Source organism: Ascochyta rabiei, chromosome 10, assembly GCF_004011695.2.
Source record: "Ascochyta rabiei chromosome 10, complete sequence".
Classification (NCBI taxonomy): Eukaryota; Fungi; Ascomycota; class Dothideomycetes; order Pleosporales; family Didymellaceae; genus Ascochyta; species Ascochyta rabiei.
Window position 1 is genome coordinate 1,173,739 of NC_082414.1, and position 25,461 is coordinate 1,199,199.

Below are 25,461 nucleotides of genomic sequence, written 5' to 3' on the forward strand. Positions count from 1 at the left end.
TGTCTGAGAGGGTGTCTTGGCCGCTTCGGGCCGGGTGAGAACAAAGAAGTCTGCTGTCGAACGCGACACGCGCTCTCACCGTTTCTGGCTGGGACAATTGAATTGCGGAGTAGATTGCGGAGAGTACTGAATGGTTCAGAGTTCATGGCAGCGCCACATAATGCTTTCATCCAGCATCACATACTTCGGTGTCTCTACGGACAGTCTCTCCCTTCCTGTTCAACGGTACAATGAGCAGCTCTCTCAAAGGGACCCATTAGATCAGCGGGTTCGTCGTCTTCTGCAAAATGCTAGCAAGTTGTGTACTGCCGCCGATTCGGTCTTCCTCCCCTCCTCCGCCTCCTGTTGCAACATTCTTCAGCGTGCCCCGGAGATACGTCAAGTCGAACATGCAAGTTGGCGATGACAACCTGCCTTCTCCAACAGATGACGGCAAACCTGGCCGTAGTTTGAGGAAAAGCAGTAGGATCCAGATACCGAGATGTGCGCCCAACTCGAGCCCCGTCCAACACCACAAGGAGGAAGCGCAGCGGACGCCTACTTCGCCACGAGCAGCCAGGAAGAGGAATGCATCCCTTGGAATTGAGGACAGTACAGAAGAAGCCGTCAAAAGTGAAAGCTCGACGGAGGTAAAAACACCGGCGAGTGCTGTGTCTGTAGGGTCTGGGGATCTTTCACCACGTGTTTGTCTCTGTCAGCCTGAGCCGAAAATCCCCCGTCCAAGGAATGGTACGTCTGTCATTCTTTGTTTGCTGTCTCGGCGGCTAGATCGGCTAGGGCGGTTGGTGGCACTGCACAATCCTGACACCCCTGTGTGTCGACAAAGACAGCCGACTTCTTTGTTTGCGGCGTTATTTTGATCGGCCACTGACTCCTTTGTAGCGTTTATCCTCTATCGACAACATCATCAACAAGCCATCATCCGTCGCAACCCTGGTCTAAACAATCCCGACATTTCGAAGATCATCGGCGAGCAGTGGAAAGCAGAAGGTGACGAGCAAAAAAAAGTTTGGCAGGACCTTGCCCAGGTTAGTGTGGCCCCCAGGTCCCCCTTGCTGCATGGCTGTGTAGACTAACAGGACGCGCAGGAGGAGAAAGCTAGACATCACGAACAGTATCCAGACTATCGCTATCAACCTCGCCGAATCAGCAAGCCCGGATCGTCGCCTTTAAACCCAACAGGTCAGCATACTACCGTTGATAAGTATCGTTGCCCAAAGTGTGGTGGTCGTAGCATCAAAACTCCGACTAGCCCTTACGCTGTCGAGACTCCAAGCACATCCACATCCACATCCACATCCACATCCACATCAACGTTACCGCCTCCAGACACCGTGGAAGAACTCAAACCCGCTACGAGCTACCTGCCCACGATGAGCAGCCTGTCGTTGGACTCGCCCGTTGTCGCTCGACGTGGACCGGGCCCATCGAGACTCAGTAACATCCAGGTCCCTTCTTCTCTCCGTGAGCAGGACATGTACAGCCCTCTCACGCCAGGACAGAAAAGACGTCGATACGACTACGGCCCGCCTCAATCTGCTCGTAGACCCGAAGGGCCATACTACCCACAGAGTGCAGCCCGTCGCGACTCACTGCCGCCTATGCACGTGCGCGTGTCACCTCCTAACACTGCTGGTATGCACCCTCCCTCGGCTCGAACTCCACGTGAGGTGCGCCTGCCTCAGCACGAGTTAGCGCGCAAAGGCTCCTCGGCTGCGGATATCAACATTGTTGTACCACCGTCTCACGACCAGAGCAGGAGTGTCGAAGCCATGGTGCTCAGCGTTCCCTACCAGGCGCGGATCAAGTTGCTCGGCCGCATCTGTTCTCCATTGAAAGACCCTGGTCCAAGCAGTCCAGCTGTTCAGACGCGTGGTGCCATCATCGCCATCGAGGGCGACGATGTGAAGGCTGTCAAGGAGCTGGCAGTCTGGCTCAACGACTTCCTTGCCAAAGATGAAGAATACAGCGCTCGTCTCGGCAAGCCGCCTAAGATGCCATCAGACAGTAAGAAAGAAGCTACGTTTGAAGATTATCTCGACCTCATCAAGGACTGGCACGGGATATCCAAGGAGATGGTTCACTACATCACCACACCGATCGCGCAGTCCCAATCGCCGTCATGCAAGGATTCTGAGATGGATACGAGCGACCGCAAAGATTCGGCCACGCCTCCGGACTCGCCGCGCAAATCAGCGTCTCCCAGCTTGACCACGTCGACGGTCAGGTCATGCAGCGTATCCAAGAAGCCGATTGTCATCCTCCCCACGTTCCAACTGCACGCATCTGTGGCGTATGCCTCCCGCATCCCCATCCAAGACGCGTACAGCCCGACAGATCACTGGCAGTGGATGGCGACGCTGTGGCGCGGGACCGTGGGCCCGGATCTGACGCTGTACGTCAAGAGCTACGAGGCCAAGGAGGGGCCGGGCCAGAGCAAGATGGTGGAGCTGGACGAGCAGGTTCGCTGCCTGACGGTGCTGAAGGCGCAGGGCAAGGGATTTGCGGATGCGAGTCTGCGCAGGGTGGGGTTCGAGGTCAGTGAGTGGGTGCGGGGGATTGGGGCGAGGACAGAGACGTAAAGGAGGGTTGAGGGAGGGTTAAGGGAAGCTTGAAAGAGGCTTGAAAGAGGCGTGAAGGAATTCTGAGGAAGGCTTAAGAGAGGCTTGAAAGAGCGTGTAAGAGGGATACGGTCATTTGATGACATTGCTCATTTGAGCAGCTTTCTTTGGTGATATCAGGATCGGGATTACACCTTCCCTATTTTCGCTTCTCCTGCAGTTGTTGATAACAATCCTGGCGAGGATGGTGTCGGAAGAAAAGTGGACTACACAGGGGCATCCCACTTGCAGTACATAACATTGCGGGTGGAGCGAGCAACCGCCTGCCTGCACAGGACATGATCAAGGGCACCTGAGCAACTCTCCTTCTACATATACTGTCACGAAGAAGCTCGTTCTTTTCTGGTGGACGCTTCTGTTGGATCCACCACCACCTGCGCCAGCAGCTACACGCCGTAACAGCGGTGATGATGTGTAAAACAACCTAGCTAGAACAGACAGCGCGACTGAAGCGCGTGATGTACAATGATGGAGGCGGTGGAATACATAGCTGCGCTCATTTGCGCTTCTGGCGCTCGCCTTGTGCGACGGGCAGGCAGGACTCACGAGACAAAGGGCCAGCTTCTGCACGACCCATCCCCCTTGCATCGTCCTTGCAAGCCAGTTTTCGCGGCGGGCGGTCTTTCTCCCAATAGGATAGGTCAAGTGGCCGTTGGAGGCATGCACCGCCACAGAGCACGAGCCACGGTCATGTGAAGAGGCGAGCGCCAAGGGCCAGAGGGTGCCAAGAGCGCAACGGCATCATAGCGCTTTCACGTGCGAGCTACGGCCTTCTCACATGGCAGGCCGGGGCTTCTTTCACCGTTGTCACATGCAAGGTTCAGACCAACCACAGGCGCGGATGGAGCTACTAGTAAGACGAGGCGGCTTGTGTGTGGGGAAAGGCAAGGATGGGCGACGACGGCTGACGTGGTTGAACTCCCTCACTGCACGTTGCTGCTGCTCTTCTGGCTGGGAAGAAGCACCCAGTGTACCGTGCAAAGGACAGATAGCGCTCCACTGCCTCACCTCACCTCACCTCACCTCATGGCCTCATGACGTCTGGACGAGACGACGCTGCACGGACTAGACGGCCGCGGACCCAAGCACACGACGCTGCCGAGGAGGAGACGTGGTAGGGAAGGCAACCGAGTGGAGATAGGAGGAAATCGAGTGGAAATAGGAGGAAATCGAGTGGAAATAGAAGGAAATCGAGTGGAAATAGAAGGAATTCGAGTGGAAATATAGAAAAGGAGACGTGATAGAAGGATATCGAAAAAGAGGCAATCGAAAGTGAGGCAGCGTCATGATAGACCACGTCCTGGGCCGGCCGTCGGTGCAGTTCAGGAAGATCCAGGTGCTGGCCGTCGTCTCCTTCTGGTCCTTCTACCTGTACAGGTGGGCTTCTCTGCTCCGCGCGTAACTCCACGCTGCTCCCTACTGCACACTGACAGACGTCCAGAGGCGACCGCCACGGCCCGCCGCTCCTCCGCCGCCTCTCGGCGCTGCTCAGCTCCCGGCTTACCGTGTGGCAGACGGTGCTCGTTACGCTGCTCTACCTCTACGTCGCCCGCAACTTTGGCAAGCTCGTCGGCCTCGAGTGCCCGGAGCCGCTCGCGGCCCTCTACTCGCGCTCCTACTTCCGCGCCACATGGGTCACCACCGCCCTCGACGCCGGCTTCTGGTCCGCCATGAAGGTGAAGCCAAGGGGCCTGCGTGACGTGCTGTCGATCGTCTTCAGCGCCTACTACCTCGTCTGCGCCGAGCAGGCCGACGAGAAGGTCCGCAAGATCAGGGCCACCCTGACCGTCGATCACCTGCGCGTCGCCTGGAACAAAGGCACCACGCCCTACATCTCTGCTCTGACCAGCCTCATGCGCCCGCGCCTGATGTGGTACCCCCCGCGCCAGATCAGGATCCCGCGCCCCAAGGAGAGCAGCTACAGGGACCCCGTCGTCGCCTGGCTGTACTTCAACGGCCCCCTCAGCGCCCTGAAGAAGCACGACAAGCTCGTCCTCGACGTGCCCGGCGGCGGCTTTGTCGCCATGGACCCGCGCAACCACGACGACAAGCTCATGGGCTGGGCCGGCAAGACGGCGCTGCCCGTGCTGAGCCTGGACTATCGGAAGGCCCCCGAGTGGCCGTACCCGTACGCGCTGAACGAGTGCTACGACGTCTACCACACCATCGTCGCCACCAGAGGACGCTGCATGGGGCTCTCTGGCGAGCACGAGCCCAAGATCGTCGTCTCCGGCGACTCGGCTGGCGGGAACCTGGCCGTCGCCATGGTGCTCATGGTTCTGCAGAGCGGCTCCACGGCGACGCGGCGCTGGCAGGGCGAGCACGAGCTGCCGCCGCCAGTGGGCTGCATGCTGATCTACCCTGCCCTCGACATGAACATCGGCAACTGGATGACAGACGAGCAGATGGCCCTCATTCGCGACCGGAGAGTGAGGAAGACCAACAGACCCATCCTCCGCCACAAGAGCGACGATTACCGCCACCTCGCTCCCAACACCCCCTACGGCTCCGACGACTCCGGCAGCGAAGACGAGAAGCCAAGAGCGCGCATGACCGACGCCAACACGCCCACCAGCGAACGCGTCCTCACCTCGCCCCAGACCATGATCAAGCTCAGCGCCGCGCACACCAACAAAGACACCACCGCCCTCCCCAACATCAACACCAATCTCACAAACGCCCACCCCGTCGCTACGCCCGACCGCATGTCACCGGTAGCCACGCGAGCCTCGCCTGAAACGCCCCGCGTCTTCCAACCACCCGCTGCCGGCCCAGCGCCTCCGGCTACAGCCATCAAAACTCGCCTGGCAACGTCGTCCATGATATCCTACTTCAACGACCGCATCCTGACGCCGGAGATGATGCGCGCCATGATCATCCTATACATTGGGCCTCACCACCGCCCGGACTTCAGCACCGACTTCCTGCTCTCGCCCCTCCTCGCGCCCGAGAGCCTGCTTGCCAAGTTCCCACGGACCTGGATGCTGACGGGCGAGCGCGATCCGCTCGTCGACGACACAGTCATCTTTGCGGGAAGATTGCGGCAGGCAAAACGTGCCGAGTTCGCCACGGCCAAGGAGCTGGGCTTGGACTGGGCGCGCGGTGCGTTCAGAGAGGAGGACTGGGTCAACGTCGACCTCGTCCCCGGCATTTCGCACGGCTTCTTGCAGTTCGTCGGTGTGTTCCCAGAAGGCTGGAAGTACATCTACCGCTGCGGCAAGTGGATCGACGAAGCCTTTGCCGCCGCCGAAGGTCGCGAGGTGCCGGACAGCACCGCCCCCAGCGCGGCCGTCACCCCGTGGCAGCGCAGCCGCGACCGCGACGACTACTTCGGCAGCGGCGCGACGCCCGGGCTGGCCGAAGCCGTCGACGGCCTGCGCTCCCCCTCGACGCGCCGCACACGACACCACTACCGCTCCGGCACCGCCAGCAGCGCCGACGACGACCGCCCGCTGGAAATGACGGTCTTGCGCAAGGACAAGGCAAATCTCACGCCGCCGGCGGAAAACGGCAGTCTAGCCACCACCGCGCCCGATCGAACTGCGCGCGGCAGGGGCAGGGCCCGGGCCCGGAAGAGCGAGAGAGGGCGGCGCAAGAGCCTGGTCAGTCTGGCGAGCGAGGACGATCTGCTTGGGAGGAGGATGAAGGGTCTGACCGGCGGTCTTGGCGGGGAGGGACTGCTCGATTGAAACTCGAGTCTTGAATTTTGATTAGGAAGTCTTGGGCCCGGAGCATATATAGAGCATAGCATGCATTCCTAGGGTAGGAGCATTTATACATACATATCATTCCATTTACTTGCATACCATAATATACCCACAACTACAACAATGACTAGAGCCACGCAAGTCACAACTCACGCACCTACACTCACCATCTCCGCCATCCAATCTACCCCCCTCCCCTCCCCTTTCCTTTCCTTTCCTTTTCCCTTCCCTTTGATGCCGTCGCCCGGCTGAGGATACAAGGTGGCATGACCAGAAGAAAGACCTCACGATGTGAATGCTGTGCCGTGACTTGTGTAGGATAAACACTAGAGTAGTGTCAACTTGTGCTGTTGAAGTCATATTAGTGAGCTTGGCTGTCATGTGTTAGGCTAGAAGAAAGACCTTGTAGTGTAATTGCTGTGCTGTAAACTGTGTAGGGTAAACGCTAGAGCAGGTGGTATCGGCTTGTGCTGTTGAAGTCATATCAGGGAGCTCGGCGGTTAGGTGTAGCCGGGCCAGCTCCTGACAAGTGACGTTGGCAGCTGAGACAAGGTACCGCAACGGTGGGTAGCAGCGAAAATACGGTCATGGGTTACCGGGTAGGCAGCCCTCCCTGGTAGAGATGAGGTGCATACTGTCAGACCCGTTGAGCGTGGTACATAGATTGGCCACGGCAGATGTCTGTGGGTCGCGGCTTTCGTTGCTCGCAGCTCCGAGTCCACTGCCTCTGGAGTCCGTGTTTCGTGACGACTTCATGTTGGGTGCTGGAGTGCTGGAGTGGGCTCCCTGCTCGTCATGTTTCGGGTGTAGCGTCCCAGGGTCGACGGCATCCTGCCGTTCGTGGCAGTGGCGCTGAGAGGTCTCGATCTTCAAGTGCTCAAGCTTCCGCTGTCGTCGTACACAGCCAGGGTCATAAGGCAATCTTTTCAAGATGGCGGCACGAAAAGTGAAATATCATGCCAGACGCTCAGGTACTCTCGCTGTTCGCCAGCCTGTGTTGGAGCGGTGAGTATTGCGACATGGCGAGTGGCCGAATGGTACGTTGTATTGTACTGTCAATCATGTGGTCCGACAAGCGGAGCCTGTCAAGTGCAACTCTGCACTCTGCAGCAGCGAGTAGCATACGGATTGAGCACCCCTCGCAGATGGCAGTTCGGCCCAGTCGAGCCGAACCAGATTCTCCGTATGCACGTCAATATCGCTGACCACCATGTCGGATTCTGACCGCTCTTTCCCCTGTTGTGACAGCTTCGCCGTCAGAAAAGGGACTGGTCGAGTAAGATTGCAGCCTCGCATCGGACTGCGATCGCTTTGTTCATGCACCTCCTTTCCCATTCGGTTGTTCCAGTCCCATGGTAGCTTGGGCCTGGGCTGGAATGCTACCGGGGGTGTAACGGTCGCATAGCTAGCTGCCGTTGGACGTTTGGATAGCCAGCCCTGCGATCCGCACAGAATGGGGCGCCCCTTGACTTCTAACCTGGCCTGCTGCATAGTCGCCGGCTGCTTGCAACGAGCCGAACCTTGGCCTGGCGACGGCCGCATATGTGGGCACGGCAAGACTCGTGGGTGCGGATGACTTGCAGTGGCCTGGTGTTGGACTTGGCTGCGGGCTGGACACAATCTGACTAGCGCGCATCCACCGTAGTCACCTACTAGTCACCCTCTAGTCACCTCGGACGTTTGGCTTCGCCCTTGTGCCTGCGTCACTCGACCCCACAGGATCCTTTTTCGTGCAACATGCCTGCTGGTCGTCTCGACGAAGAATTCTCATCTCCTCATGCTGCCACCGGTGGCGGTGAGCTGCGAGGTCGGCCGTGATGCCGCACTTGCAGCCGCTGACCGTTCGAGCAGAACCGACCGCCGCATTGGGTCGTCCTCCGCACCACTCAGGCACCCTGTTTGAGCAGGATCCCCTTCTTGCTTCGTTCGTCGTGTATGGTGTTCTCGTGAAAGGCGTTGGAGGAGAAGGGATATGCGAGGTCAGCGGTAAGGGTGGCGATGATGGGGTCCTAGCTGAGGGAGTGCTTCTGTGCTACATGTCGGTGCGTTCCAAGGTTGCTTTTTCTGACCTGCACTTCTACATGTCTTCACACATAAATACCATATGACCTGGAAGTCACGTACCTTTTGTTGTTACTCCTATCAGCTATTTGTATCTGCGCTCCGCTCCGTCCTACTACGCAAGCTCTCATCTTTCAGACTTCACTACATCATCAGCACAAACATTGTCGAATCACCATTGTCTACACTAGACTGTCACCCCATAACCGCTGCAAAAGACGTCAACCCTCAAGGATCTACTTTGTCCAAATCCCTCAACATGTGTACGGTCCAGTATATAATTTACGCCTGCGAGCACTGGGTGGCGCAGCCCCAACGACTTGACGGAGAAGTACTACATCTGTGTCGGCAGGCCGAAGAAGAACGTCTTGGATTCCCTTGCCCTGAGACACAGAGGGAGCACAAGGTCATTGACAGGAGTCAAGGCTTGTGCAAAAGCTGCATGTGGGAAAGTGTGTTGCGATAGTCGACGTCTGCACAAGAGGAGGAAGAAACGGCGAACAAAAAACAAACGCAATATCGGACCAACACAACACCAATGGATTGGACAAACATCACATCTTTACGTGCGCCGACCAATATCTGACGCCAAGTCACCGCAGATATGCATACTCCGCAGCGCCACTTGCACGTCTCTCGAACCTAGCTGTCCAAACTGCCACAACTGAGCTCGTATTCTTAGAGCCTGTGAAGTACTATTTGTCTCAAAGGCGGAGGGCGCCCGATTCATTCTAGCAAGGGGGCCAGAAGCGATGATGATCTTTAGCGGCGGTCAGGAAGGAATGTTATTAGGGGAGCATTATAACAACTGTATCTATACCCTGTTTCTGGAGTACCCTGGATTCGTCGATTTCTATAGCATAGCAGCGGGGATTCATTTACTTTTTCGATTACGCCTCCTAATTGAATGGTCGCTACTGATCTCTTCGGAAGATACAAATGTTGGTGCTGAATGTCGACACATCCTGTGAAGAGACCTACGGTGTTTGATCGCCAAACAGTGACCTCTAATCTCATGGTAACTGTTGGAAGAACAAGCGATCGGTTTCGAGGACGGGGAGCGTAGTCGAAGCAACATCGAGGTAACCGAATCAAGCTTGCCCTGTTGCGCTACTGCATTTAGCCAGTCACGGCGAGTTTTAGAAGGTTCTCTCATGGCCTGCTAGACGGTGATTGCAGTTTTCATTTACCTGTCGATGCTTGTCTGTCTCTTGGGTGCTATTTGAAACAACAAGCAGAGCAAACGCAGCAGCGGTGAAAGGAGTAAAGTCGCATTTTGTTGCAATCTTCTCATAAACACCTCGATCAACTGCGCAATCTTGTAAGCCCCATAGTTGGGTTGCAACTAGCGATGAACGATCTTACAGCATCAGTAGGCCTGCGCAAAGACGGCCACACACCTCACCCATGGATCTTCCGCCGCACCTTCAGATGCGGGCACCCAGATGAGTTCATTGAGGTTCGACGAGATAGTGACAGTCAACAAGTGCATAACGTTATCACGTTTGAGGTATTTCAAGAACACGGTCAAACTTGCAGTGATGGGTTGGAATACACAGTGGCGCGATGTCTCAAATGTGCAAGGAAAGTCAAAGAAGAGGACGATGGAGACCTTAGGGTATTGCTGGAGAGGAACTTGCATTATTACCAGGCACTAGCATCGTCCAAATCTGCCAGAAGATCAGACACGCCCGGGAATAATGGGTTTGACAGTGTCTTGAAGAGGTACAGACTCCGCGGTGGCAAGAGTTTCGGTGGAACACCCCATCCACGCATTTTAGAGCAAGAGCACCAGGAGTTCCGCCTCGAAGTTCAAGAACAAGCTCGCAGTAGCGGCAAGGCGATCGCAATACCATCGAGGAGGATCTACAATGCGCCAATCCAGAAAGGTCGTAAGATACTGTTGCAGATACCCCGGAGATACGTGTCTCATATGTCTGAAGGTGAAGACAAGAGCTTTTCCCAGCCGCAAATCAGTACCGCGTTGGAGGGGAACTGTTACGATGAGGTGGAGAGCAGCCTAAGCGATGCGATCTCACGCAATCAGAAGGGCGAGACACTTTCCAGTGTTTCTGTCCAAAAAGAGGGGAACGAAGACAAGCACGTAAAAGACACAATCATCCGGAGAGCTGAGTTTACTCACGTCAAGATCATGCCTACCTCGGCGAGTATCCACGAAGATTCTGCGATGAGAGTCATCAAAGTAAGTCCCCTAAAGTCTGAACTTCCTATGAAATCGAAGATTCCTACCATGAAAGACTTCACTACGAAGAACGACGAAGACCTTCTTCCTATTCGTACAACAAGAACTTCTTTACAAAACGAGCAAGCATATCCTCATCAGTTTATCACCGACTTTACCTTATCGAGAAGGGAATCTATCCTCGTGGAGCATTTGATCGACCAGTATGCGTCTCCTTTCGACGACGCGTCTGATCCACAGCTTCTAGACCTGAGAGATAAACACCTACGGTCTGCTCCTACTATACCTAGCAAAAGGCCACTCAATTTCATGCACCGACGGGGTGATGCTTCAACAAAAACATGGAGTAAATCCGATTCGATATCGAAGAATTTCCGCAAGCTTCGCTTAGATCTTCAGCATTCCTCCAAGGCTACAGAGAAAAAGGCGAAACCTGAAAGCGCAAGTCCAGACTGGGCATGTCGAACGTCTCTGGCAATCGAAGCCGGTAGGATCTCGATGGACAGCGTGAGCATGCGGAGTCGAGATCCGTCGTCGTCCAAACACAGGCCTCGACCGATGCGCAGCCCCGACAAGACCATATCAGCAGAGCGGAAGACAACACGGGGTGTCAGACTCGGGGAGCCACGCGATGTCTACTCCTCGCCTGCCACACGCTCTTCGGAGTACGGTCTAGCTCTGTCCATGCTGGACAGACATTCCGAAGGCGCGTGTCACGGCGCTGCTGACCGATTGAGAGGGCTCGAAGGCATGGAGATTGCTCTGGGGAGACAGGCGTCTACGAGACGTGATAGTGCGCAAGTAGCTTCGTCGATGGACTTACATAAGAGATTGCCGGCTCTGCCTTTGTCACAGGGCGGCGAGAAGGAGGAAGGCGGTTTATGAGGAATATAGGTGGTGGGGTTGTGAGATGTAGCACTTGAAACGCAGAATAACTGTTCCTAGTTATCTGACTTCGAGAGTGCGAGGCGTTGGTGCCATTAGACAGAATGGAGATTGCTTGTCCCGAATCAAAAAATCTGAACAGTTCTGAGTCGTTGACGAGCATTGGAAGCTGGTCATCCAGCCGCGGAAAGCTAGCGCTGTAAACTCACAGACATCAGGTGCAGGTGGTCTGCTTTTTCTGTGTCGTTCTAGGTTTACAATAGCTGTACCAAGTGTAAGATGATGATGTTGTTTGCCAGATGGAGCTCGGCGATACGGAGATGCGGCTCGGAGATACGTGTCGCTTATCAGATGCAAGATACGTAAGCCCTGCAGCTCTCCCCCGCCTGCGGCAGAACACTCATCCATTCTACACAACCAATTGCACTGCCATCATGAACAGGCAACCAAGTCACGAGATGTAATTAATATAGTACACTCTGTATGGACTGCCGGAGTTTCCGCGTATAAAGCGCCCGTAGTGCCCGCCTGTGAGGAGAGCCACCTACCCCTCAGCTCTGCTAACTACGGAGCTTCACTCACCTTTGAACATTCAGCTTTCGTCCTCAATCCAAGTCACCATGTCAGGCCACGGCCAACCTCACGAGAAAGACCCTCGTTGGTCTGCAGTTGACACCTACTCGCTTGGCCACCTGCACCCTTCTTCGCGCACCACGCCCTCAAATGACGTGCTCGAGCACGCACTCTCGAACTCGGAGAAGCAAGGCCTTCCCGATATAGCCGTGTCGCCTTCGCAAGGCAAATACCTCCAGCTGCAGGCGCGCCTGCTCAGAGCAAAGAATGTCCTCGAAGTCGGCACACTGGGTGGTTACTCAACCATCTGGCTTGCAAACGCAAGTCCTGATGTGAAGGTTATAAGTGTCGAGGTAGACGAACACCATGCCAAGGTTGCGCGATCGAACATCGAGCATGCCGGAGTGGCGGATAGAGTGGATGTGCGTCTTGGTCCTGGAGTCGAAGTCTTGCCAAAGATAGTAGATGAGGTCAAGGAAGGAAAGCTGGGCAAGTTCCAGCTCGTCTTCATTGACGCGGACAAGGAGAACAACTGGAGCTATGTCGACACCGCCATCCAGCTTTGCGAACCTGGATCGTGTATCATTGTAGACAATGTCGTAAGGCAAGGCCGGCTTGCGAACGATACGGACGATCCAAGGATCGTTGGAGCGCGGCGTGTCGTCGAGAACGTGGGCAATGACGATAGACTCGACGGCGTTGTGATCCAGACGGTCGGGGATAAGAATTATGATGGTTTCCTGATCGCTATCGTAAAATGAGCACGAGAGGAAGATACCGGTGCTGCCTCCGAGCTTAACATCGGACATACTTGCGGTCGTACAATTTTCTAATGCATGTTGGCGCTGGTAGCGTAGGCTTAGGTTCATGTACCACCAGTATTTCTGCACAGGTTACATACCGAGGCCCTTCTCCTGATGCTAGCTTCACGCATTTCCTGAACGTCTGGCGTATGCACAACTCTTAGGACAACCAAACTTCCACCAGTACGCAGTGTTGAGGCGCGCCGCGCGCAGCAGGGGATCACTCAGGACCTTACAAGACGCCTCTTACAGTGCTCGATCGGCGATACAGAGCTAAACTGTAAGCACAAGTGAAGAATACGAAGACGAGGCTACAGCCGCATAGCGATGCTGATCGCACTTGATCCAAACCAGCATGACTTTCCGGTAGACTGGGTGGAACAGCAACCTAGCGCTGCGTAGCTGATGGCGAATTTCCGCTCAAAGCCCCCAAAAGCCAAGCTTGCAGAGCCAATCCGGGCCTGAGCCGAGATAACAGTAGTCAACAGACTCAAAGTCGGCGCGAGGGTGCGCATATGGCGTGCGGGGTCCGCGTCTACTCTAAGCCCTATAGATAGGTCGCTATGACGCTCATTTTCTCGATTGGGCTGGTATCGCATTCTGAACATGCGCGTTTGAATGGGTGAGAGTCGGTGATCGGTAGCGAAACGGCGATCCTCAAAATGCATCGAGGATCCGTTTCCATCCAATCGTCTATAGTCGCTGGCGTTCATGGTGGCTTGCATGAGACTGCGTTTTGATGCTGCCGAATGTGTAAGGGCACAACCACAGGCGCGGGCACGTGTTTCGCTATCGAAGAGAGGAGAAAGTCTGCGGCAGTGCTGATTTTGGATAGCAAGGCTGGCCGCGGAGCGAATTTCTTAGTCCTGTAGGTAGTAAACGATCAATCGTCAGATTGATACAGGAGAGGCTGGAAAGAGCAAGCCCCCCGGAGCACAGTGACTGTCTATGATCGTTAGCGTAAACGAGTCCAACAGCTGCCCGACTCGTTTGGAGACGGAGAACTTGGCATGAATCAAATAGTCCCAGCGGTTAACATTGAGTAGCTGGGTGTGAAAGAAGCCTCCTGACAACGTTCACGAGACCAAACTCGATCAGGTCATTCAGTAGTGGTTATGCTGAGTCGCAAAAAAAAAAAAAAAACTCTTTTGCAGCCTAGGGTACCAGACGGTTGCAACGTGTCACATGTACAAAACTGCGTAGGCCTAGTGCTCTTTGAATCCAACTCACGCACGCGTTCTAGCTACGACAACCCGGCGCAACGGCGCACCCTTGAGCCTACAGCTGTCTCGAGGCCCGGGTATTCGCAATCCGGACGAGTCTAACGTCTAGGCTTGCAGCCAGCGAAAGGTCACTAGGTATCGGTGAAGCAGACAGCTGTGGGGCTTGCGTATCGGTTGTGGCGCTTCAATGAGTGACATGGTGTAGACACGGAATATACTCCGCCTCATCAGCTGTTTCACGCACAGCTCCGGTAGCTCGGTTAGCGTAAAGGAGATACAACTCATTGTGGCAGGATCAGCATATTCGTTGGTGATCAGAGATGTGGACGAAACTGAGGATAGAGATTGCTGCTGCATTAGCCTCGACGAGTTGCGCGTCCTGCAAAAAGTTGGACCTGGCCGCAAAACCCGATGATGTGATTGCTGGTGGGTGCGAAGAATAATTACTCCGTCTCAAGGGTATTGCTTCGTCGTATAGAAATAGGAATCATCGGAGTAGATTCTCTCATTGACGTATCGTTGGATGACTTGAATCCTGACGTTCCACCATAACGCAACCCGAACGAAGAAAGAGAGAAACATCAAACCGGCCCTCGTTCCAAGAAGAGGCTCGAATCCTGAGCGCAGTACACCGACTGTTTTACTCGGGCGTGTGGCAGTTCCGGCAAATTAGACGCGTAGGTACTGGCGATCATTTCAAGCGCGAGTAACTTTACAACGTTAAATTGAAACAAGTTCAGATTGATTGATTGCGGGAATCTAGGGCTGCTCGACCCCTACTAAGCCGCTTTGGTTAAGGGGTTTGGTGGGCGTGAAGACTTACGAAAATGAGCAGGTCCTGTGAGGTTACGACGTCCCAGTCATGTTAATTCAGTGACATGCAAGCGCAAATTGGTCGCACAGACAACACACTTGCTGAGGTGATCTCTAGTCAGCGAAATGGATACGTGACTCTTTATGAGAGTTGGCGTTGTACATGGTCGAAGCTGCCTTGGTTTGGCGTAGCCTTGACTGGATACTGTAGAGAAGGGCAGAGCAAGGAATAGTTCTTGGTAGAGAACTAGACACAATGCTGTTCGTATGCATTAACTACAGTGCTTGATTTGATGTCACGTGTGGGTCATGTTGCTTGAAGTCGGGAACCGATGCCACTGCCACGGTTGCTGTTGGACGCACATAGGACGGAGAAGAAGAAGAAGAAGAAGAAGAAGAAGAAGAAAAAGAAGAAGAAGAAGTGACGAGAAACACAACGCGAAAATGAGAGTCTGTTGCATCGTACTATAGCACAGGGATCCTATAGCTTGGCATGATGGTAGCCGTGACAGTTCTGTTGATGACCATTGGTACAGTTCATGTCGGTCCATGTATGGCGCATTGTGAGTAGCTTGCTTTTTCCCAACGACAACAGCATGACTTCTTCTGAGCGCCAGGAAGTTGGAGATGACCAAGGTGAGAGCCCTGATTGACTTGGTAGTGTCGTATCCTGAATAGGTACTGGTAGAGCTCTACAGTCACCAACGAAGAGATTCGAACAAATCCATGGTGAAGGGTCGGCCGATGCCTCCAAGGCACTCTGTGGGGGTCGCAGTGACGAGCCACTTGCCGAATGCAGCTTGCAATAGCGAAGCAGGCTGTTAGCAATTTTGAATAGCGCCGGCTTGAGGTGGTGGTGATTAATGTGCGGCTTGTGGTGTTGGGCTTGAGTAAGAAGAGAAGTTAGCGAGCTAAGACTAGGTTACCACAGTAGATGGGCAAGTGTGAGTAGTGCAACCCACTCAATGCCCCAATCGAAATTCAGTGTCTTCGCAAAGCTTGGCTGTGAGAATCCGACGACCTGGTATGAACGGAGAGGCACGACCAAAGTACTAGGGAAGAAGCCAATGTAGGCCGCAGGGGCAAAGCAGCCAAAGCAGAGGAGGACGGAGATAAGAGGCGCGTTGCGGTGCATGCTTGACATGTGCAGTAACAGGCAGGGTAGCCAAATGCTCATGGAAGATTCAGATGCACGATCCGGTCTTGCTCGTTATGGACGTGGACGTTCATGCAAGGCCACCGCGGCCACCGCACTAGAGGGCAGGTCCATCACGCCAATGTGGGGAGGTGACGGAGATGCCGTCGGGGAACGGCCATCAGAGGCGACCGAAGTTGATGCGCGTGGTCTCGGCCTGGATGCGCAATGGAGGCAAGATGCAAAGGCCCGATTCCATCTCGATCAGGCGAGTCCCACGTGCGATTGCCCTGTGGAAGTGCCCAGGCTTGGGTGTGGTGGACGTCATGCACGTCTTCAGAGCCACTGCGCTGGGTCAGGCCTCTGTTGGCCTTGCTGCGCTCCAATATTGATGATCCAATCCTCGGGTACGTCCAATGATAATCGCAACAGCCAGTGCAGCAGCAGCCAGTGCAGCAGCCAGTGCAGCAGCCAGTGCAGCAGCCAGTGACATGTGCTGTGCAACAGCAGTAGCGACAGTGCTGCTGGTCGTTGGTGACGATGACGCGTGTGGAAATGAATGGACGCTGTTCTCAGCACCTGGTTAGCGAGATGAACGAGTGTGGAGAAAGGACTCCTTTTCTGAAGCCATCTGTCGCAGCGTATCCGCTCTCGCTCTCGTTGCAACTTGCAAGTGCCGGCGCCAGCAAGTTGCGCAGGCGTCATCCCTGCGTTTGCACTTGCGCTTGTGTTTGCGTTTGCGCTTACCTGCCTGCGGTCTTGCAGCGACCGCGGGTAATGTCGTCTGCACAGAGAAGAGGCCTGGAGAGGGGCGTAGGTACGTCTTGAGATGCCCTCGTGCTGGAGCGTCGCAACATCTGCCGTCATTGGCGTGTCTCCACTAAGCGCGTCAGCTTCGGCTTCAGGCATTTCGGCCCTGTCTCCACGAACATCCTCGTCATCTCAGATCCGGCCATGTTGATGAAAGGTACCCCTGATGCAACCTACGTTCCCCAGGCCTCGTCCCAGCGCACAGAGCAGGGCTAAGTGTCTCCGGCTCCTGCAGCATGCGTCCAGGTGGGCCCCTTACAGGTGAACCCTCGGAACGACGTGCAAAGGCCGACTACCTACTGCAACTGCCGCCGACGGCGTCCCAGACTCACGCGCACAAAGACTTGGGTCCTGCTAGGTACCTGTTTGCAGTCGTCGACTAAGCCCGTTGCTGACGCTAGGCGGCGGCGGCGGCCGCCGCGGCTATGGACCGCTCGTGTCATCGGCCTGCCTGTCAACCACCGATGGCGTGGTGGGAGTGGAAAAGTGTCCGCGGGTCAGGGCAGCACCACGACGTACAGACTCGTCAACCTGGGAGCGAGCTTTCATCCATCCCGCACATCAGTTGGTCTGAGCCCACAGTACAGGGATCTGCCAATTCCTCCTTCCACACTGGCACAAGATCGTCTTATGGCGGCCAAGCCACCAGGATGCCTGCAGAATCCTCTGCTGTATGGGCTGATTGGGCACTCCAACGCAGCAGGCCCATTACGGCAATAGCGTGTGTTGCCTCGCCACTTTTCTTCATCCACTCGATTCAGCCAAAGAGACGCGTTCCAGAATTCAACATCAGGTCCCTGAATCTTTTCGTCTCGTGCAGCCTTTGCTTTTGGCGCCTGTCACTTTGCACTTTGGCTCGTTGTGAGAGTGGCCCATGCGGTGGTGACAGCTAGCTTACATACAGTGCACCAGTGCTTCACCATCTCCCCTTCTTTTGGTCTTCACTTCCGGACCGGGACCACCACTTGTCGTTTGGCCCTAAACCTGTTGAATCCTTGCCCATTACACCCTTTGCGCCTGAAAACCTGTGGCATGGTCGATCGCCCGCAATCGCCTCCGCCAACTGCTCCCGTCCCAAGACAACTCTTAGTGCGGGCTCCAACGTTTGAGAAGTCCTCTTGCCTGACTTTCTAGGTACGCATGTCGCTTAGATTCCCATTTGCGCGGTGGATCCTCCCGAACTTTAAACATTTGATGCTCATATTTCCAGGACACCTCAATGCCCTGTCTGGTTTCGTGCGCTCAGATTCGGGAATTGCGACAATACAGTGCTGCACATGGCTGTGGGAACGGACCGCCGTGCGAAGAAGACCGCTTGCAGACTAGACCAGCCGTTACTTATACAGCCTGTCGCTAACGTAATGTCCTTTGATCCTCCGAATCACAGTCCTGGCGTCGACGTTCTTGCTGCAGAACCCACCTCTATCCAAAGTCCAACGGAGCATCTCGAATTCAGGAACACCTTGACTGGGCCAGACTCCACCAGTCAGGTACATCATCATTCCGGCAAGAAGAGACGTTCATCCAAAAGCAAGATACCTGGAGAACTTCGACGATCGACATCTACGCCACACATGCGCAATCTGGCTCTTGCGACTTCTGACGAGTTGTCGCCAACAAGTAACAAGGCGCGCAACAAGTTGGGGTACCACCGAACCTCGGTCGCGTGTGGTATGTCTACAAAGCCAACCTCTCCTCCGTCTCAAATACGACTGCAGCGACTAATTCAAACCCAATGCAGGACACTGCCGACGGAGAAAGATCCGATGCCTTCTGGCTCCAGATGACCCACAAGGTCGCTGCTCCAATTGCATACGATTGAAGAAAGAGTGCAACTTCTTTCCGGTAGAACACATCATGGATACGCAGCGCCCTTCAGGCGCAGTCAAAGATCTGAGTACAGGGACACCATCAACACCCGTAGCCTCATCTCCACGGCACCTACCCTCGCATGCAGGTGAAAAGGTTGGCGACTACCGTGCGTCGTTTCATGGAGCCCCGGCAGCCGCACCGAATGCGCCTTACGGATATTCGGGTGAATCAGAAATAGATCCCCATCAAATACCCAGTTCAGGTGCAGGTAAGATCTATATGGTCCCAATATGTGTGATGTTTGCTAAGAGGTACAGTCCCGGTGCAACATGCAGCTTACCCATACCCCCCTCCGTTAGAGACACAGTGGCCCCCGACGACTAGCTATCTCCCCTCGTCAACGATAGCAGAGAGTCCTAACTCGAACGCAACATACTGGCGGCAATCTCCGTCGACAGCGAACTCTGTATATGGAAGCGAGTCCGGTGTTTCTGGTGTACACACTCCAGCTACTATGAGCACGAGCTCGACAATGTCGTATGGTCACCCAGAGAACCATGCATGGGGCCAGCAACCATCGTTCCAACCACCTCCAACACGATCAATGTCCTACGGCAACATTGAAGGGCTACCGCCGCAATACCCCGGCCATGGTCTTGGAATCCAGCATGAGAACTTTGGGCGGCGAACCTCCCCGTACCCTTATCCAACCAGTATAGATACGAGTCAACCAACGTTACACACTACTACCATGGGAGGATCAACATCAGGCCCTCTTTCCGCTCCAGTACTTCAATCTCACCAGTTTTATCCGCCAGCTTGGGGCTCGTACGAACAGAACCAAATTTCGCCCATGCAAATACCTGGTCGATCAATGAGCGCGCAATGGTACGCAGAACCAGGGCATCTGAATCAGGTGCAAGAAGAAGGCGGTCCGCCTATGGCTTATAACCAACATGGAGTACCGCAATATTACTCCGGTGCATGATCTGGAAGCACAAATTTATTTCCATCACCGCAGACTGGCTCTCGACAAGATTTTCACGACCCAGCGTTATAAGAGGCTTTCAATGAACTCAAGCAGGTGGCATACACATCGTCCACCTTCACAAAGGGCTAATATGACGGCAAAAAATTTCACGGAGGCATAGGCGCAGAGTATCAATTTTGGGAACACCTGATATTGAAAAAGGTCAGCTTTCGTCCATCAAGACACGGGAAACTCTTCTTTCAACAATTCACACGCATTCAATGGATGATCGATCAAGTCGGCACATTCGTGCTTTTTGGGGCGTCCTTGGGGTTTTGCTATACGTCTGCGACTTTATTTCATTTAGACGGCGATCTGTTTTCAGATCTCTCTTCAGATTCACATGTACAAATAAGACGACTGTTGCTGTTTGTCGCAACACCATCAGGAAGGGCGTCACGGAGCGTCCGCGCACCAAGTTCGTAGCTTGAGACAAATGAGGAATTTGAGCTTGCGAAAGGTAATTGAAAATCTGATGACCTCTATTCCTCATGAACTTGTGCATCACTGTCTCTCATGCTGATGTGGCGCCCCCACCATCGCAGGGTCGACCCGACACCCGCATGGTTTCGTGCTTAGTCCGTCGTCAATGCGAACGCTGGCACCCCTTCATCCGCCGTCAACTTCTTACTGCGGCAATACACCGACACAGCCTTCATCAGAACTCTCACAGTGGCCCCATTCTACACTGCTATCAACACGTTTGATAAGTCTCTTCGGGTACCTCCCTGAGCTTCCGTATTCATAAAACTCCAGTCGCGTTATCTTGACGTGTTCGCCTGACAGTAAGATCTTCGATACACATGGTCTCCACATGGCGTAGCGTGGCTAGAACAGGGCCTTTGACTTTCAAACTCGGCATTGGTACGCGAAGTTCTCCACTTGAAACTAGCAAGCGACAGAGCAATTATCTTCTTGAGCATCCGCCCGGAATTACTTCCTGCAGCTTGGACCAGTCACAGCGTCGAAACGGAAATATTTCCTCCCCAATCCAAGTCTCTGTTTGTCAGAGTCTACGCACTGACCAGAGAGGATCCCGACCCATGTATGAGCAACGCACGACTCAAGAAACCTACATGGGACTGTCTTTGTACATACATTCAGTTCAAGCGTGCAAGCGATACGATACGGCTGTCAGCGAATAAAGGAAGCACCGATTGGTCCGAACACGAGGTCATGTCCAAGACTAACACTTACAGAATCGTAAGAAAAACCACCGATCATTAACGGATCGCTGACCGACTTTAATTTCAACGGCTGCAACGGCGTTCCGTCAGCTGTTAAGGTTCCTTTGACGTTTGACTAACTGCAACCGATGGACTTATCCCAGCACGTGTAATGAGACTCATTCAGGCTGCGTGCTCCAGGCTCCTACAACCCTCAAACAACTCCGGTATTCGTAATTCGGAGATCAAGACCCGCTTTTGCATTGCGCAAAGCACTCAGCTGCGTTTGGTCTGGCATGCCCATCCTTCCTACCGCCAACTCAGACGTTTGTGACACAACATGATGTTTTCTGTGATGAAGTCCCCGCTACCACATAGCCGGGTTGGAGGGTTTGTCATTGCTGTACCGTAAACCCTTCGAAGTAAGGTCGCCGCCGGGGAAGAGGCAGTGTGGGTGTTGATCGCTGTTACGAATCGTGCGTGGACTATCGACTCTCAAAGAACCGGAAGACCCCGGCAGCTTGTGCTGACCGGTAAAATTGCCACGATGAGACATAACGCGCGAAATGACCGGGCCTAAAGAAAGGACGTCGGCGAGTATTATGTGTGTTTTAAGCAATACACAAGGAATTTGTACATGAAGGAACAAGGGTAGTTTCAAGGCGGATAAGACCTGTTCTACCTGGAAGCGCAGATACCCACGCTAGGGGAACGCGTGCCTGGACGCTAGCTCGCAGGCTAGCAGATGCTAAAACAGCACAATTCCACGGTCAAGAAATGTTTGACTGCTCACAGCACTTTGCTTCTACCCTGCACATGCAGGATCATGCCTGGTTGTTACTTGTGATTTTGCAATACACGCGTTTCTGTACTCGGCTAGCAACCCATACAGCCGGACGCGTTCCTGCACTGAGCGTCTCGTCCCCACTCTCACACACACACCATCGTCACTTCTTCCCCACACCACCTTCGAGTTATCTCCGTTAGCCACAAATATGCTGTCATGGCGGGGATGACGCCCAATCCATGCACCAAAGCGACAAGCGCGCGAAAATGGCGTTGAGGACAGTCAGATCGCCTGTTTATCCATGGCATAAGCACCAACGTCCTTCGTCTACAGCATCGGCATGTTACCCTGTGATTTCGGCAAGGTTTGCTCGGCGTGCCGAATCCATACGACCGGGGCTAGTTCTAAAACTTCGGCAACGTCTCTCCGCGGCACAGTTCGCCGTGAGCTGTAGAGCGTTCTGCACTGATCGACATTGTCCACACCCTGCTCGCAGCAAGCTCGTGCCTATCACTCACGATCACGTTCCGTCCCGCTCCGTCTCTCGTAATGGCTGCTGATGGTCGCTACGTCGCACAAGGCAATCAGTCCTAGACCTCATTTGCTCTTCCATGCAAGTCACGACTGTCGACCCGCTTTACGGACGCTCAACTCGGTCGTTCGTCTGGGCACCAAGCCTTGACACACGGAAACAATAGTCCGTCCAATCGCAAGATCCCTGTGCCATGCGTAAAATGCCCGCATGCATGCGTGTCCAGGTTTGAAAGCCGCGTATTTTTTTACGACGGCGACCTTTTGCAGATGGATGGTTACGCTATCGCCACCAATCATGCATCCTATCGTATGCGTACGTACATGTGCACACTGCATCTCGGTCTCTTGGCATCACCGATCACCCGCATGAAGTGAATGCGCTGCCCCTGCGTTACCCTGGACGGATTAGGGGTAGTATCGACGGTGGTGAAGGCTTGTCTGTGAGCTTTCCATCATGCCGGCCCCTGGACCGTATACGGCGGCAGACAGGTAGACCCGAGGCATGTGGTAAAGCCATGGTGACTAGCACTGCCCAGGGATTGGAGCTCAGCTCTTATACCCTTTTCTAATCTACTTGCTTCGCTTCGTCCGATCAACTCGGAGGGATTGACCGTCCGAACAGTACCCTGTCACTATGCAAAAGTCCACCGGGTCTTATGCGTACTCCGGCGCCTAGGCGGCTAAAGCTACTTCGTATTTAACCCATGTCTTTCTTGCGGAAGATCTGAACGCAGGCTCATTAACGAATACGACGTATACTTGATTGCCCAGTGGGCCAACGAGGCTTTCATATCGTGGTAGAATGTCAGTGTGCCGAACAGCTCGTAGCATATACTTGGCCAATAATGTCCCAGAGAAGACTGCTGTAGACGGGGTATTCAGCGCAAGTCAGACAGCGAGATGAGTCGCGCCATGGCAGGCAGCAGCGTCCACACAAGCCAGTGTACTAGACTCAAGATAGCTTCCTGTAAAGCACACCAGATATTGTAGGCAGTGCTTCTGTCTCGGGAATTATGGCTACACAGCTCGACAGTGTGAGGCCCATCGACCAATGGACACTTCGGTCATCCTGCGGCGGTCCACGAAGGCGTGCGATAGCAGAAAGAGAATCTCGACGTATAACGGCAGAAGGAAGGTATCAATCATGCAGCGCGCAGCCCTTGATAACTACAAATACGCGCAACACAACTTCGACGGCTGCAAGTCATCCTGACAGTCTGTAAAAGCAAAGAACTCCAGGATCAGAGATGGTGGGCGATGGATGATATGCATCCGCACCTTGCAGAGTTCCGCGAGTAACTTGGAGACATGCTATTCGCCATGCATTCATGGTACGTGTGAAGAGTGCAGGTGTGAGCATGTGACCCGACGTGGTCTCGCTAGCGCCCACGGCCCTTTACCACCATGCCCAAACAGGGCAACAAAAAAAATTCGATGGCTCCACAACCGCGGCCGCTGCAGACGTTTTAAACAGACAAAAAGACAAAGCCCGACGTGGGGCTCGAACCCACAACCTTGAGATTAAGAGTCTCACGCGCTACCGATTGTGCCAGCCGGGCTGAAGTGCTGTTGCTTTGATGGAAGACTGCTGAGCTAACTACAATATATACGTGATATTAATTTCCCACCTGTAGTCGAAAATGCCTTCAACCATCCACCTACCCGCCCATATTACAATCACACATTTGAGGTCGGTATTGGCCGGTTGCAGATCGTGTGGGCCCCGAGAAAAACTTCTTCGCTTATTCGCTTTAGCTGCAGGCCTTGACCAAGTTGCCGGGACTGCAACAGCTATTGTCCAGAATGTTGATCACCTATTGTCCTAAACAGCTAGCACATAAAACGCTAAGATGACGACGATGTTGATCTTGGTTACCTCATTCACGCATCCAAGATGCTACGGTAGTACCACTTACACTTGCTATGGATGTGATCCACAGTGAAGTCTCTACAAAGTCGATCGACATCTTCAAGTTTTCGGCGCATCAACAGTTTCAAATGACGACGCGTAATACAATCTGGTGATCGACAGGAGAAAAGTCAGATCGACGACCAGATGTGCTAACGCGAGTCTCATCTAGAATTCGGACTCTGGGTAACATGCTAGTATGTATTGACTTCAGCAGCTTCCCCCAGAGCCCCATGTGGGACAATGTGGAAGGCCCCATATGCACCACATTGTCAGACAACCGGATGCGGCATCCAATAGCGGCACGCAGGGTTAATGTTCTTAGTCTCGCCACGATTCGAGACTGGAAATTCTAGGGTACAAGATCCCGCTACGGTCGAACCGTCTCCTAACTAGCCGGCATTCTAACCAGTTTTCTAGAAGCGACACGAAACACCAACGCTCTACGCTGTCAGACACCAACGCAAGGCTAGAATGACTCCCGTCCTTGAAGGCCATGGCAAGTTCCGAAACTCTGTAAGCCTTGGAACTGAGTAGCTGTTGGTAGTCCCGGCAGTTAGGTGTCATGCAAGACGATCTGAGCCAAGGGGGCGTAATGTCGATCTCCCGGCCCATGGTCCACCGAGACCGAGACCGAGTTTGAAAGTAAGGCTACTTTCCAAACTCTCCGAATCACGCGAGTCGGTCAATGTCGCCATCCATAACGAGTCGAGATTATGGTAGCCTCGTCTCGAGGCAGCGAAATGGTCGTGGCTGCGTCTGCGTACTGGATGATCGTGCTACATTAGGATACGACCAGATTGCGAATGCTCGAGAGCAAAGTCATGGTATGAGGTAAGACTCACTTTAGGTCAGCACACATCTATCAAAGATACGACGCAACTGGAAGTGCACGAGTCTATTTTCAGTTGAGTGGACAAGGTGAAGAGCGTGGGACCTGTAGATGCATGCCCCTTACTCCATTGACGTTTGTTGTGCTCTTGATGTGTGCACTCAATCAAGGGAACGTTTTGTCTTCCTAAGAATCAGATGAATATATCAAGGTTGACTCAAAGTCATACAAGCTCGACCATGCCGAGGCACAAGGCGTCTGCCACGACATTGCTTAACTTTTGAGAGCTCGCAGCCAGCGGATCCATACGATAACGTACGCCTGGTTCGTATGGTTCTGCAATCGTCTTGCCCGTCACGTCAACAGCTACGCATACTCTCCCCTTGGAAGCCGTCCTTGTCAAGGTCGTCGTTTGCCCTCCACATCTCTTTCCGCATTGAAGATGCTCCCCCGATTCGAGAAGCCATTCGTAACCACATTTCCCGGCCTTGCTCATACATCGAAGTTTTCCTAAAAACTTGCCCTCATTGCAAAAGCGCACAAGTACAGCGTGGTGG

General features: G+C 54.0%; 6 protein-coding genes and 1 non-coding gene across 7 annotated transcripts, besides 9 other annotated features; 6 read left to right on the forward strand and 1 right to left on the reverse strand.

Annotated features, from left to right (window-relative positions):
• Positions 1-287: 287 nt before the first annotated feature.
• Positions 288-2,582, forward strand: EKO05_0006492 (slightly ste11-like protein; the record flags this gene model as incomplete). Its single annotated transcript, XM_038940339.1, has 3 exons — positions 288-729; positions 883-1,028; positions 1,089-2,582. The coding sequence occupies 3 exons, from the start codon at positions 288-290 to the stop codon at positions 2,580-2,582; spliced, it is 2,082 nt and encodes a 693-aa protein (XP_038797986.1).
• Positions 321-344: a tandem repeat.
• Positions 1,277-1,312: a tandem repeat.
• Positions 2,583-3,623: 1,041 nt separating the features above from the next.
• Positions 3,624-3,648: a tandem repeat.
• Positions 3,649-3,906: 258 nt separating this feature from the next.
• EKO05_0006493 (uncharacterized protein) lies at positions 3,907-6,310 on the forward strand (the record flags this gene model as incomplete). Its single annotated transcript, XM_038940571.1, has 2 exons — positions 3,907-3,998; positions 4,063-6,310. The coding sequence occupies 2 exons, from the start codon at positions 3,907-3,909 to the stop codon at positions 6,308-6,310; spliced, it is 2,340 nt and encodes a 779-aa protein (XP_038797987.1).
• Positions 5,247-5,289: a tandem repeat.
• Positions 6,311-6,529: 219 nt separating the features above from the next.
• Positions 6,530-6,560: a tandem repeat.
• A 1,585-nt stretch (positions 6,561-8,145) lies between these two features.
• EKO05_0006494 (uncharacterized protein) lies at positions 8,146-8,436 on the forward strand (the record flags this gene model as incomplete). The annotated part of the gene is made up of 1 exon (XM_059636812.1): positions 8,146-8,436. The coding sequence occupies one exon, from the start codon at positions 8,146-8,148 to the stop codon at positions 8,434-8,436; it is 291 nt and encodes a 96-aa protein (XP_059492795.1).
• Positions 8,437-9,740: 1,304 nt separating this feature from the next.
• On the forward strand, positions 9,741-11,477 carry EKO05_0006495 (uncharacterized protein; the record flags this gene model as incomplete). Its single annotated transcript, XM_038946133.1, has 1 exon — positions 9,741-11,477. The coding sequence occupies one exon, from the start codon at positions 9,741-9,743 to the stop codon at positions 11,475-11,477; it is 1,737 nt and encodes a 578-aa protein (XP_038797989.1).
• Positions 11,478-11,774: 297 nt separating this feature from the next.
• Positions 11,775-11,812: a tandem repeat.
• A 285-nt stretch (positions 11,813-12,097) lies between these two features.
• EKO05_0006496 (uncharacterized protein) lies at positions 12,098-12,811 on the forward strand (the record flags this gene model as incomplete). Its single annotated transcript, XM_038946134.1, has 1 exon — positions 12,098-12,811. One exon carries the CDS (start codon positions 12,098-12,100, stop codon positions 12,809-12,811), a length of 714 nt encoding a protein of 237 aa, XP_038797990.1.
• Positions 12,812-15,261: 2,450 nt separating this feature from the next.
• Positions 15,262-15,311: a tandem repeat.
• A 1,421-nt stretch (positions 15,312-16,732) lies between these two features.
• Positions 16,733-16,769: a tandem repeat.
• A 465-nt stretch (positions 16,770-17,234) lies between these two features.
• Positions 17,235-17,258: a tandem repeat.
• An 853-nt stretch (positions 17,259-18,111) lies between these two features.
• EKO05_0006497 (uncharacterized protein) lies at positions 18,112-19,634 on the forward strand (the record flags this gene model as incomplete). Its single annotated transcript, XM_038940543.2, has 3 exons — positions 18,112-18,505; positions 18,576-18,914; positions 18,964-19,634. 3 exons carry the CDS (start codon positions 18,112-18,114, stop codon positions 19,632-19,634), a joined length of 1,404 nt encoding a protein of 467 aa, XP_038797991.2.
• A 4,015-nt stretch (positions 19,635-23,649) lies between these two features.
• Positions 23,650-23,722, reverse strand: EKO05_10t3. Its single transcript has one exon. It is a non-coding gene; the product is annotated as a tRNA-Lys (tRNA).
• Between the last annotated feature and the right edge of the window lie 1,739 nt (positions 23,723-25,461).